We start from the raw sequence: 14108 nt of genomic DNA on the forward strand, positions 1-14108 counted from the left end.
TTCCCAGATGCAGCCTACTAATCTCATCCTGCGGGCCCACAGCAGTAGGACCTCACCTGGAGATTGCTCAGGTTGCGTGGACATCACTCAAAGGCCCCTCCGTTAGTGCAGGATTCAGGGGCTTAGGACTCACAGCTGAGTTGACCAGAACTCTCCTCAGAAATCATCCCCCAGCGTTCAGCAGACTTCCTTTTTTTTTTTTTTTACCTTTCTAGTGTGATGTGTGTCTTACGAATTTTGTACTTGTTTTCACCGGTTCCTTTGACTCCCTTCCTTTCGGTAGTGTGCCTGACTGAAGTTGCATATCTATTCCTAAGAAGAAACATTCAGTAATAACATCCTGACCCAGAAGCATGAATTATATGTTGTGCTAAAATACTCTGATATTCCAAATGGCTATTGGAGTTCTGTAGGGCTGCGAGTTTCCTCGACGAGTGGCCCCAGGCTTAGAAGCTTTCTGGTCTAGTGTTTGCTATTCACTTCCTGTTGTCAGCTATGACCTTTCACCACCACTGCCCTCTCCCCATGAAATTCGCTGTCTGCTGGCCAGGGCAACCCAGAAAGAAATGAAGCTTCTCAAGTTCAGCCAATGAAAAGATGCTAGCTCAGAAATCTACATTTTATTCACCCACTAAGTCAGAAGAGTGGCGAATCTCATTCCTCAGAGCTGTCACCTCCTGTTTTTGTTTTTTTGGGTGCTCTGGATACATGAAACTGTTTGAACTCTAACCACTAGAGAACTGAGGCAAAATTACAACATGATACTTTACCCACAATGCAATAAGTCAGCAAGAATTTTGCTAAGATCCTTGCGTACACAAACGTGCATGGATAAATTCACTGCTCTTTAACTGGGAGCCTACCAGAGGAAATAGGAGGGCTACCTGTGTGAATGTAGGTATGGGAGTGTAGGTATGTATATGTGCTAGAAGGACACAACATTATTCATCATACTTATGGAAATATGATAGATTTGTCTGTACCTGTCAATCAGCCTGACTAATATTTAACTAATATTTTTAAACTGTAAAACAGAAGACCATATATATATATATATGTATATATATATATATATATATATATATACACACACATACATATATACACACATATATGTATATATACACTTGTTTATAATAATCTCAGAAATATTTTGGATTAGCTATGCATCATGGGTAACCATCATTTATCTCTTGTTGTTTTGTTCAGAGTTAGGGTATTTTCAACAGCTATCCCTGGCCTTTTGGAATATAATTATGTTTTTCTCTTGAGCTATACTTTGGCTGCTACAACCGGAAGAAAAAGGCTTCTGCGGAATCAGAGCTGACAAGTAAGAGGCTGTAACTCCGACATTCCTCTGTTGGCTGACAGCTCTGCAACTCCGAGTGTATAAAAAGCCATTCCAGAAAATGGTTACCAAAAAGAATTGCAGCTCTTACACAGACATAGTTTTTTCCATCAGAGGAACCAGCTCTTAATGGCGAATATGTTTTATTTAGTGCTATTCCTTCTACTCAGGGTTTAAGTCCGCAAGTATTTATTATGCACGTCCAGTGCCCAGTGAGCAGTGCTGTGCAGGTGGAATTTGTTTAAGTGCACTTTCATTGGCAAACAGTGTGGTGAAGTACAAAGAAGTAAAACTCAAGGAGTAGTTGACTTATGCTCTAGGTGATTATTCCATCTGGAAACCCAAGAAGGGCCTTTGGGATGTCCAGGAAAGCACTGCAAGTGAAATGAGATTTGAAAGAAGCTGTTTTGAGAAACACTTTGATCAGAAAATTTCAGAAACTTCCCCCATTATTTTGATTGAGGGCCTAATGCCCTGTGTTCTGAATGAGTAGCTGTGTATTTCAGGAATTAGACCACTTGATACGTAGCGTGACCATCTAAGTTCTGGGTTTCCTGTGTCTCGTCTTTTTACTTATAGGCGTACAAGACCTTATTTTATTCAAGGGTGGGATTCTGACAGCTTTTTCCTTATTTTCTAAACTTTCCGGGTTACCCCTGCCCATCTCAGAACATTACCAGCTTCTGATATTCCTAGAGCTTCACAATATCATGAACAAATTGGGCCCTTTGATTTTTAGCTCCAAGTGACTCTTAGAAGTACATCATGGGTGTTGCAGGTCAGAAATGGTCCAGAGAGACCTGACGACTTCTAAACTCACCTTAAAGAAACACATGACGGCTTTATCTTAATTCTCTTTTGGTTGGTACTTTAGCATTTATATATTTACCATGTCACTTCTCTGCTTAAAGTTATCCTTCACCAGCTAGATGTAAGCATCCCCCGAATAGATCCGTGAAGATGCGACGTGATCTAGTGCATGTCTGCCAATCACCTTTGCCTTCTAATTTCCAGGATACTCAGGTGATGGGTCAACCCCTAACTCACCTCCAAGTCTTTGCAAATTCTGTTCGCTCTGCCTAGAATATTCTCCTGGACTCATTCTCTCTGCCTGGCTATCTCCATCTCATCCGTCAGGTCACAGATGAGCCATCACTTATTTTGGGGTGTCAGGGAAGTCTCTGTGCTCCCAGAACACACATTAGCAGTTGTTATAATTATATATATCATATGTTATGATTTATCATTATATAATATAATTAATTATGATATAAGTATGTAACATAGTTCTATCCATACATGTCATGGAAATATAATTATGTTATAATTGCCTGTTATTTTCTATTATCACCAACTTGACGGTGAACTCCTTAGAAACAGAAACCAGACCTAGCTTCCAGCGCATGGCCTGGACTCATGGTTTGTAAATCAGAAAGGCTGTTTTTGATAAAGTGCCAGGTAGCCTCATTTCACACAGTACATTTCTGATTTACAAATCACCAGTCCAGGTCCTGGAACTTACCATTGAAACACAGCCACAGGGGTTCCCTGCTACAAGAGAGACCTTATAACTTTGCAAAGTTAAGTGTTTTCTGGTTATTTAAGCTTAGCAGAATAAACTCACAGGGAAAAAATGAAATGATTCCGTTATTTCACACAGGGAGAGAGAAGCAGACAAATTGAGAATTATAGGGACGAGGGGCATCTCTGAAAAATTAAGTTTTATTAGAATTATATAAACCTAGCGGGTGTCAGGAAAATAGTCTCTGTGTCAGGAAATCCAGTTTGGAGAGGTAATAATGGAAAGCAAATCTGAAGTTGTCCTTAAATCAATAGAAATGGTTAAATTTTTTGTGGAGGGGAATAAGTCAGGATCTGTCTTTCGGGCCAAGAACTTTATTTTGTAAATAAAATTTTATTGGAACCCAGCCATGCCCATTTGTATAGACTATGATTTTCATGTAGACTATGGCTATTTTCATCCTACAATAATGGCAGAGTTGAGGAGTCCCAACAGGACAGAGACCATATGGCCTGCAAATCCTAAAATATTTACTATTGACACTTTCTAGTGGCTGGCCCTTGGCCTAGAAATGAATGAGACTGCAGTTGACGCTTGAACAACGCAGGGGTTAGGTGCACTGACCTTCCTGCACTGTCAAAAATACACTTACAGCTTTTAACTCCCCAGGAACTTGACTAATAGCCTACGGTTGACAGAAGCTTTACCAATAACATAAATAGTCAATTAACACATATCTTAGTAAGCTAGAGAAATGTTATTAAGAAGATCATTAGCCAAGACATGGAAACAATCCAACTGTCCTTCGACAGATGATTGGATATAAAAGATGTGGTGTAGATATACAATGGAATACTACTCAGCCATAAAAAGGTGAAGTATTGCCATTTGCGACAACACGGATGGATCTTGAGATTATTACGCTAAGTGAAATAAGTCAGATGGAAAAGGACAAGCACCATATGATATCACTCATGTGGGATATAAAACAAAGAGCAACAAACAAAACCTCATAGATACAAACAACAGAATGGTGGTTACCAGAGGGGAAGGAGATGGGGGGAGGACACAGAGGGTAAAGGGAATCAAATACAGGGTGACGAAAGGAGACTAGACTTTGGGTGGTGAGCACACAACAGAGTACACAGATGAGGTATTATAAAGATGTACACCTGAAATTTATATAATGTTGTTAACCAATGTTACCCCAACAAATTTAATTTTTAAAAAAGAAAATCGTAAGAGAGAGAAAAAACATTTCCAGTATTTATTGAAAAAGAAATCCATGTATAAGTGGACCCTCGCAGTTCAAACGCGTGTTGTTCAAGGGTCAGCTGTACTTACCTTCGTTCCGAATCACGGGTGGAGCTCTGTAATGTGTTGAGCCCAGTGCTTGGAACATAGTTAACCCAAGTAAACCTTGGCGGTGATTGACAGTGTGGTGGTTAGGCACTGCTGGGCCAGCACCAGGCTGTTGGTAAATCTACAGCTGCACTACAAAAGGCAGGAACACAGATGTTCATGGCATGTGGACAGTTCGGGCAATGGCCAAATAAAGAGGAACACACTACAGGTGGGTGATAACTTAGCGTCTACTCTGCTCTAAAGAAAACCACGCGTGGGGGATGTTTATATCACTTCCTTTTCTCTACCTCCAAAGAAAATGATCAAGGGCCAAGCTCAATTTGTGGTCAGTATTTCACTCTGAGTTTCATGCAGTGGTTTCCAGGATCTTCCCCAGTGGATGTGGTAGAGGTAGAAGAAATCTAGGGTGTGTATGTCACTTTCAGTTGATGGATATCTTTAAGGCAAGTAGGAAGGTTCATTTGGTCGTTTGCACGTTTGTTTGCATATGAGCACAAATCACCAGTCTCCACCCTCAGCATCAAGTAGCCAAGAGAAAACACCACAGGAAGGTGGGGAGAGTGAGAAAGCTGTTACGGATGTTTGGTGGGCGGAATAATGGCCCCAAAGTAATCAGGTCCATTCCTGGAACCTGTAAATATTACCTTACTTGGAAAAAAAGAGTCTTTGCAGATGTGGTTAAGTGAAGGCTCTTGAGATGAGGAGATTATCCTGAATTGTCCAGATGTGTCTTTATAAGATAAAGGCAGAAGGACATTTCAGAGACAGGCACAGAGAAATCAATGTGATGATGGAGCACAGAGAGGTTTGAAGAAACTGGGGTGATGTGGCCTCAAGCCGAGGAATGTCAGCAGCCACCAGAAGCTGGAGGAGGCAAGGCCTAGATTCTCTCCTAGAGGCTCCAGAGGGAGCGCAGCCCTCGACTTCTGCCCAGAGGAACGGATTGCAGACTTCTGGCCTCCAGAACTGTGAGAGAATAAATTTGCATTGTTTTAAGCCACCAACTGTATAGTCATTTGTTACAGCAGCCACAGAAAACTAATATAGATGTATTCATCAAATGAATAGTGTGTGCGTTACTTTATTGCTTTGTGTACCACCATAAACTAGAGAGAGAGAGACAGAGAGAGAGAGAGAGAGAGAGAGAGACCTTACAAGTAGTGGCAGATGATAAACAGTACAAGTTGCTGAACTGGAGTTGTGGAGTCTGATAGAGGGAGAATCAGCAAAATGATGGTGGGAGGCATGGAAGGGAAGAGACTCACTGAAGCTTTAGATGCCTTGGCAGAAACTCGTGGCTCAGCCATATCCCTCTCTGTTTTAGTTTCCTCCATAGCACATAGCCTCTGTGGTATATATTTGCTTATTTGTTTAATGTCTGTCTCTCCCTACGTAAGGACATAATCTCTAGAAGGGCAGAGGTTTTTGTCTATTATGTTTTCTGTGTCCCCAACTCTGAGAAAAGGGCCTGGAACATAATAGGTGCTCAGTAAATAGTTACTCAATACATAAATGAAATCAAGACAGGTGAGGTTCTAGATTAGTTGTAAATTTGTAATTGTATTGGGACCCCAGATTAACACCTGGTTAAGGGGTGGTACAGAGACAGTCGTCTGTTTGAAAACCGTTTGTTACACTCCGTGGTGAGATAAGGACAGTGGTACAGAAGCCTCCAGAAGTGTACCATAGTGCTTTATTTTTTCAATCCACTGATTGCAAAAATAACATCGTTGATAAAAAGCTACTGTAAATTCAATAATGTTTTCCAATGAATTTATTTCTTTTTAATCGCAACATATTTGCCTCCTTTTAAAATGGTCATATATATGAGAGAGAGACAAATAATTAGGAGGCCTGTATTTATGACAAATACAGCCATACCTCATTTTATTGCATTTCACTTTATTGCTCTTCACAGACACTGCGTTTTTGTTTTTTTGTTTTTTCACAAATTGAAGGTAAGATCCTCCATCAGCAAAAAGATTACAGCTCGCAGAAACCTCACATGATGGTTAGCATTTTTAAACAATAGAGTATTTTTAATTAAGGTATGTACATTGTTTTTTACACATAATGCTTTTGTGCACTTAGTAGACTACAGTAGAGTGTAAACATACTTTTTATGTGCATTGGGAAACCAAAAAACTCGCATGACTCGCTTTATTGCCGTGGTCTGGGAACTGAACCAGCAATATCTCTGAGGTCTGCCTGTATAAATAATTCTCCAACCACATAGAATAACCATGAACCCCTGGGAGTCTGTAGCCTGAAGTTCTGAGTTATAAACCAACCCAAACGAGGGAACTGGGGTGTAAAATCCTTCTGTGATTGGCCTAGGGTCATAGAACCTAATTATAAGGACCTGTGCCTTCTGAATTCCATCTCCGTACTATTTCAGTGGCCACTGATGAGACATCTCTGTGGATTTCGTAGAGGTCATCACCTAGGCGACCAGGTATGTGCTTAAAGACCTGAATCTGGCTGGAGGTGATGCCTCACCAGGAGGGCCACACTTCTGAAGGAGGACATGTCTGGGTACAAGGCTGGTTTCGTGGGCATGAGGCCTGTGCAGCCTCACGGAGCCTTGTGCTTGGAAGACCCTCATGTAATTTAATGCCCTCCTGTCACCTTCTTGAAATTCTTAGTAATTTTTGAAAGAGGGGCACCCATTTTCATTGTGTACTGGACAGGTACATGATGTACCCTGCTCTTTCTGGGCAAGACAATTTGGAGGTAATTGCGTTCTATTTCTAGTTTGCTTCTAACCTCATTCTGGAGCTCCAGGTTTCATTATTGCTACTCAGCAGCCGGAGACCATTAGCTCTGGGATAAGGGGACTTGGTATGCCCAGGCTGCGACCTGGCTGAGGCAAGGGAGGGCCGAGGGCACAAGATACAGGACATGCTCACTCTCAGGGTTGTGCAGGCTCAGGACCCGAGAGTGAGTGCCCCTTAAATTTTGCATCTCACTGGCCTCACCCAAGTCCCGCTCTGCAATGTACCTGGACTCCACCTGCAGTATCCTAGACTCTCCCACTTTCTTTGTCTTTGGAAATCAGCGTGTGCCTCTGTGGTCACGGAACTTTCATCAACTAGATCAGGTGACACACAGAAACCTCCGATTTTTCTAAAATTGTTTTTATTTGTCCAGTCTTTGTAGAGAGAGAATTATGCTTCCTGTTTCTCTGCAAGACGGGCCATGGTTGGCTGGTGCGTGCTTAACTGTGCAAATGTAATTCGATATAAAGCCGAATTGTCAATACCGTGAATCACTTTACGGGAAGAGTGCAAGAGTAGATGGCACTGGTGGTCACCTTCCTTGTGTCGCCAGAGAGCCAGAGCAGAGTGGTGTGAATTCAGAAAGCCTTGGTGCTGTCCTGAGTCCACAGCTTATTGGTTGTGTGACCTGGGGCAATGCTTCATACGCTCTCAGCCTCAGTTTCTTCACCTATGTAATAGGGATAATACAGCTATCTCTATCTCACAAGCTTACTGTGAAGGGACGCTGGATTGAGAATTGATGCATCTGAACACCCTTTGCAAAGTATAAAATGCTAGCTAATTGTGGACACTATTATTCAGTTCTTGGAGGGGAATTGTTTTGTGAGATGGGTGCATTCTAAGTTGCCACCTGTATTCACCAAGGTTAGCAGTGAAGTCTACAACATTACATGATTTGAGCAAGGCCTTGAATAGGCTTTAGTGAGGAAAAGAAGAAACTGCCAGAGCCAGGGTCAGCCAGATAAAAGAAGATGGAAAGGCCTGCTGAGGCTACATGCTCTGCTGGATGGATTTGTGTTCCGGGGAAGAACCCACCTCCACCCTGTTTATCTCCCTTTTCATGGGTCAAGTGTAAGAGCGATTTTATTAGTGAGGAGATAATGAAACTACTTTGGCACCAGGCAGTCTGGATTTAGGTGCCAGCTGTTTACAGGAATTATCTGGGAATGCAAGCTCTCAGCACCTGGGGACCTTGAGACCCAAGAAATGTTACCCTGAAGGGAGGACACCACTCGTCTCCTGGGAATAGGAGCTGGGGCACAGCCTCTCCAGCTGTGACAGAGTGAGGGCCCCACCCCCATGGCTCTTTAACCAGATAATCTAGGGGGAGCCCTGGGGGCATTTTCAGGCACTTCTGTCGTAGGAGTACCATGGCGTCTTGGAAAAAGAGACCGTCATGCTAGCCCCAGCGTCAAAACCTAACTATGTCATGTCAGCATTTGTCTGTGGTTGGTTTGCATTTGATACAGAGATCAGGGTCCGCTCAGGCTAAATCCAGACCCGTCCATTAGTGAACTATTTTGAGAGGATTCTGTATAATTTTAGAAGATTCACTTGGACCTTTGGGTCTAAAATGCAATCACAGTTGATTACTTTAACCAGACTTGGGCCCACTTGCTCCTTGCCCACCCAAAATGCCACCTTTTGTCATTCTTTCCTCTCAGGCCTGAACTCCTACCCTATGCAAGTGCTGGAGTAGGTGCATAGCCCAGTGTTCTGACAGGGTCAGGGGAACCACAGAAGTAGACACATAATATTATAAATTTTGCACAAAAGGGTCTGGGAGCTTAGTAGTGGAGAAATTAATTTTATCAGAAAAAGGGTCAGTAACACTTCCAAAAGGAGATGACATTTGAACTGCATCGTAAAGGATAAGTAGGATGTTTTAGGATCAAGACAGAGGAGGTGGGCATGTTGGTATAGACAACAGGGAGCAAAAATATAGTGCTTGGGATGTGATGATAACTGTGGAGTGTTGAGAATGGAGTGGCACATACTGTGTTTCCCCGAAAATAAGCCATAGCCGGGCCGTCAGCTCTAATGCATCTTTTGGAGCAAAAATTAATATAAGACCTGGTCTTATTTTACTATAATATAAGAGCTGGCCTTATTTTACTATAATATAAGACCTGGTCTGATATTAATTTTTGCTCCAAAAGATGCATTACAGCTGATGGTCCGGCTATGGCTTATTTTCGGGGAAACGGTAGTAGGTGGTCAGCAAGTGGTGGGAGTAGTAGTAGCAATATGTTCAAGGCATTTCACATACCCAGTGTAGCTCGAATACAGGAAGGGAAGGTCTGGAAATGACACTGGAGCGGTAGCTAGAGATCATTTTTGGTGAAGGGCCCTGAACAGTGTGCTAAGAAAGTTAGATTTTTTATTTGCAGCACATTTTAGACAACTCATCCACCTGCTTTGTCATTCATTGGCAATCATCCCTGTCTCCGTGGGGATGGTCAAGTTTAGGATTCAGTAACAAACAGCCCCCAAATGCCAGCGGCTCAAAGCATCAAACATTAATTTCTTACTCACATTCCATGCCCATCACAGCTTTTGCCTAGTGCTGCCCTCTTTCTGTGGCCCAGCTGCTTCATGCTTCTGCCCCAAAGTGACGTCCATCAGTTTCCATGTCATTGGCCAAGGCAGGTCACATGGTCACGCCTGACTTCAGAAGGAACAGGACGGTGCAGTCCTACCACTTGGGAATGGGTACATGGTTGTGTTCATTTGTCAAAACTCAAAACTGGATGATTAAAATGTGTACATTTTACTGCATGTAAATATGTCCACAACCCTGACTTACAAAAAAAAAAAAGCATTTCAGGGCACTTTTTAAACATCCAGTTTTAAAAATTATTAAAATCATGATCCCAACAGCCACTAAAATACTATGTGATTTCTAAAAGGTAATTTTATTGACCCTTTTAGAAACATCATAACCTGTGACGTGTTGCTAAATGTTTAACAACCAGGAATGTCTTCCTCGGGGAGAGGGGAGGGAATCCTGATATTTGCCTATTGCCATGGTGTAAATACTCCTCCCATGGCTGACGTCAAGCTACCAATGTGATGTCATTGAATCAAGCTGGGACGGAAGAGATGCACGCGTTGTGCACCCAATTCCAGCACACCACTAAAACTCTTAAACGCTGCTACATTTGACATTATAATAAGCAGCAAGATAATGGCTGTCTTCGTGATGATCTAGGATTGCCTTGTACAAATTCCCAGTTTGCTAGTAATGCAGAATTAATAATAATACCAATAATAATAATAATGCCAGTCAGATATTGCAGTTCATTTCACAGTTGAAGATGCTCAGAAAGGTCGAAGATGTGCCCAAAGTCACATGGTGGCAAAACTGGAGCCCAAACCGAGGTTTCCTGACTTCCTAGTCAATGTCTGTGTATGGTTTTTGCCACCACTGCAGGCCCTGTGGGAGTCCAGTGTTTGAATGTGTGCCATTGTTCTTAGTTCACTTTCAGATATCCATCTTACAAGTATTATTTTTAAAAGGTCAAAACATTCAATTCAGCCATGCCTGTGGTGAACAAGTGGTAAGGGGCGGGCTGTCAGGTGTTATTTGATAGCTATTGAATCCAAACAGTGCATTTTGCCCCAGGAGAAGAGGATCAATGGATACCTAGTCTGAGGACTGATTCATCTGCCACCCACAGGGGAGCCAGTTTCCTGGGTGCCCCTGGCCTTTCACTGTCCACCCCACGTTAATAGAATAGCAACAGCAGCCGTGTGTTCAGAACGAGACCACTGAGCATTTCCCATCTCAACCAATCTTTAGCGTAGCTGAGAAAAGTATTGGCAGAATGAGTCCATTCTGCAGGTCTCAGGGTAGAGTCAAAACCAATATATGTCATCATAATTGTGTTACCGCTACCATAGCAGTGATTAGTTGCAGGTGACGCCAGACTTACATTCAAATATATTTCAAACTTGTGTGACTCTCTCTCATCATACGCTTTAAATGCTTTTTGCTTCTTTCTCAGTTCAACAAAGGCTTGCTCTTCCTTCAAGGCCATCTCAGTGTCACTTCTTCACTGAAGACTTTTCTGACCTTGATCTTGGAGTACCTCCTATCCCCCCCTCTAATGTATTATTTCTTCTGCGCTGCTCCTGGAATGCTTTGCACCTACCTTTACTGTGGCTCATTCAGTGTTTTGTGTTTATTTGTTCAGATGTCTGTCCTCAGCTAGATCGAATATTTGCCCCTTGAAGTCAAGGCCCATCTCTTAATCTTTCATTGATTGCACTCACCATAGTGCCTGGCCCAGCCCATATCAGACACTAGAGAGAAGAGTGCAGTGCGAGGAGTGGAGGGAGAGAGGAAGGACCTTTCGGGCCCAGAGCAGTCTCTCTGGGAAAAGTGAAGTTTCCTGCGCCCGTCCATGCTCAGTTACCAAATCACTGAGCACGCTCCAGGGCAACAAGTCTCACCCTCACTGGGCACACACATCATCAAGACACGTTTCTGTAAAATACAGATTCCTGCCTTCCCTCCCCATCCCTATTCTGATGTATAGGTCTGAGAGGGGAGCAGAGACCTGTGTTTTCACAAGCATTCCAGGTGAGACTCTATGCAGGTGGTCTGCAGGACATTTTTGCAAAACACTGGTCAGGGGGTTCCAGGAATACAGATGAGGTAGAGACCTGGGGAGGGTGCGGACTCAAGTCCTAATTACCTGTTGGGCTGTAGAGGGCGCTCTGCAGACTGCACTGCTCCCAAGTCACAGGAAGCTGAAGGTCCTAAGGGAGTCGCTCTTAACCCCGACTCACTCAGGCCAGAGTCACACAGAAGCAACCCTGGCTCTAGGATATTTAACAGACTTCTGGCACATGAAGGGCACAGCTGGACATTTTCAGTTCTAGTAAATTATTTTATGATTCTGGGTGCGGAATAGCCACCCAGGGGACCTAGTACCAGTGGTGATCTGACTCAGGAACAGGAAGCGTGCGGCCCTGGGCTCGAAGACCTCCAGCAAAGCAGCGACTTCCGCCAGGGCCATGGTCAGAGTGGTTCCCGGACTGACCTTGGGTGTCCTTCCGACCAGCCATGCTGCCTGGGCCTCAGCCGTAATAACTCACTGTTCTCTCCTCACGTCACCCACACACTTGCAGCTGCCACACACATGGCGCCAACAGCCGCCTGTGTCACTGCGGCTGAGAAATAACAGGGTTGTCGCCTCCTTGGAAAAGGCCCATTCCCGGCATTCTCGGCACCCCCAGGCCTTCTCTGAGCACTTCAGCCCCCTGCAGACCCCACCTGAGTGGATCTCAGAATTGAACTTGAGAAACGATCTGACAAGTGCTGAGCGGTCCTTGCTACACTCATTCACATAACAAAGTATATTTGTTTCCCAGGAGACAATCATTTCATATTCCTACTCATTAAGTTGCTATAATTATACCCACATGGGGTATAATTGATTTTAATTGTCACTCTGAGGTAGCTCCAGGTTACAACCACGAATTCCTTGCCTTGGAGAACTCTCTCCCTTTATTTAGCATTTAAATGAGTATCAGGAGGGAAACACAAGAAGTAATTATGAGGAGAAACCAAGTGTTGAAAGGGGCAGGTTTTGAAGTGCTTGGACGTCCCCACACGGCGTGTGTGCGGTTCCAGTTCAGTACGCGGGAAGTCAGCTGGGTGGCCCTGGAGCAGAAGCCCTGACGTTGATGAATTGTGCAGCTGTGCTCGGGGGTGCAGCCCTTCACTCAGTGCTAGAGTGACTCTAATGCGATGCTTGCCCGTGACTCAGTAGCCTCTGTTTACTGAATTAGCACGTATTTTTTAAACCTTACATACTACTCCACCTGAAGTTTCCAGGCAAAGAGTTGTCATGCTACAGGTTCACTTGCCCACTCTTTAAAAAAAAAAAAAAAAAAAAAAAAAGATTACTGTGTTATATTCATAGAACCCTTGTTAAACTTGCACAGTCCAGACCCCTGTTATTATATGTTGCAAAAGACAGTGACGTATTTTTTCATTCTTGCTTAATTTCAAACTTGCCCAATGAAATGCAGATCCAATGAGTAGTAGTTTTCACAGGCTATGATTAGGGGTGTTTGTTGCATGATTGAAGCATAAGTCTTCGTTTATTTTTAGATGGTGAAGATTCTAGAAGTAGTGGATGTGTTAGTTCTATTTGAGTCTCTAAACTATGAGGCAAGTTACACAACTAAATAATTAGTTTACTGAGGAAATGCAACTGCAGCTGATGGTACCACACACACACACACACACACACACACACACACACCGCAAATAGACCTAGGATCCTAATGTGAGCTGTCCCATCTCTGTGTTCCTGTAGCTCCAATATTATATAATTATCTGGTTACTCGTCTGACCCCCCCACCCCCAGCTTTTAACTTCTCAAGGGCATCTGTAGTCCTAGTGCCTGGAATTAGTTTGTTGAACATTTGAAGATGGAAAGTAGTCCTGGCTAAGCCCTCACTTTGGAAGTAAAGAAACTGAAGCCCTGACACGAGGTCTGACAATTAAGTCCGACAACTTATTACAACAATGTTGCTAACCTTTTCTGATATCAGAGGGATTATTCATTATGAATTTGTACCAACTGGACAGTTAACCAAGTTTAGTATTTGAAAGTGCTGAAAAGGCTGCGTGAAAAAGTTAGACGACCTGAACTTTTCGCCAACATTCATGGCTCTTGCATCATGACAATGCCCCAGCTCACACGGCACTGTCTGTGAGGGAGTTTTCAGCCCATAAACAAATAACTGTATCGGAACACCCTCCTTACTCACCTGATCTGGCCCCCGATGACTTCTTTCTTTACCCAAAAATAAAAGAAATATTGAAAGGAAGACATTTTGATGATATTCGGACATCAAAGATAATACGACAGCTCTAATGGCCATTCCAGAAAAAGCTCAAAAACTGCTTTGAAGGATGGACTAGGCGCTGGAATCGGTGCATAGCTTCCCAAGGGGAGTACTTCGAAGGTGACCATAGTGATATTCAGCAATGAGGTAGGGAGCACTTTTTCTAGGATGAGTTCACGAACTTAATTGTCCGACCTCGTACATCAGATTACAGTAAGTCTTCACT

At 43.2% G+C, this 14108-nt stretch overlaps 1 protein-coding gene across 2 annotated transcripts in view; it reads left to right on the forward strand.

Annotated features, from left to right (window-relative positions):
- The window catches only part of CHN2 (chimerin 2), a 267473-nt gene that overhangs the window by 200234 nt on the left and 53131 nt on the right, over positions 1-14108 (forward strand). Inside the window, exon 7 of one of the 2 annotated variants that reach the window (XM_019726170.2) lies at positions 6634-6690. The exons of the other annotated variant lie outside the window; for it this stretch is intronic. Coding sequence (XP_019581729.2) covers positions 6634-6690 — 57 coding nt within the window. The remainder of the gene's footprint in view (positions 1-6633; positions 6691-14108) is intronic. 2 annotated transcript variants of the gene reach the window in all.

Source organism: Rhinolophus sinicus, linkage group LG09 (genome assembly GCF_036562045.2).
Source record: "Rhinolophus sinicus isolate RSC01 linkage group LG09, ASM3656204v1, whole genome shotgun sequence".
NCBI lineage: Eukaryota > Metazoa > Chordata > Mammalia > Chiroptera > Rhinolophidae > Rhinolophus > Rhinolophus sinicus.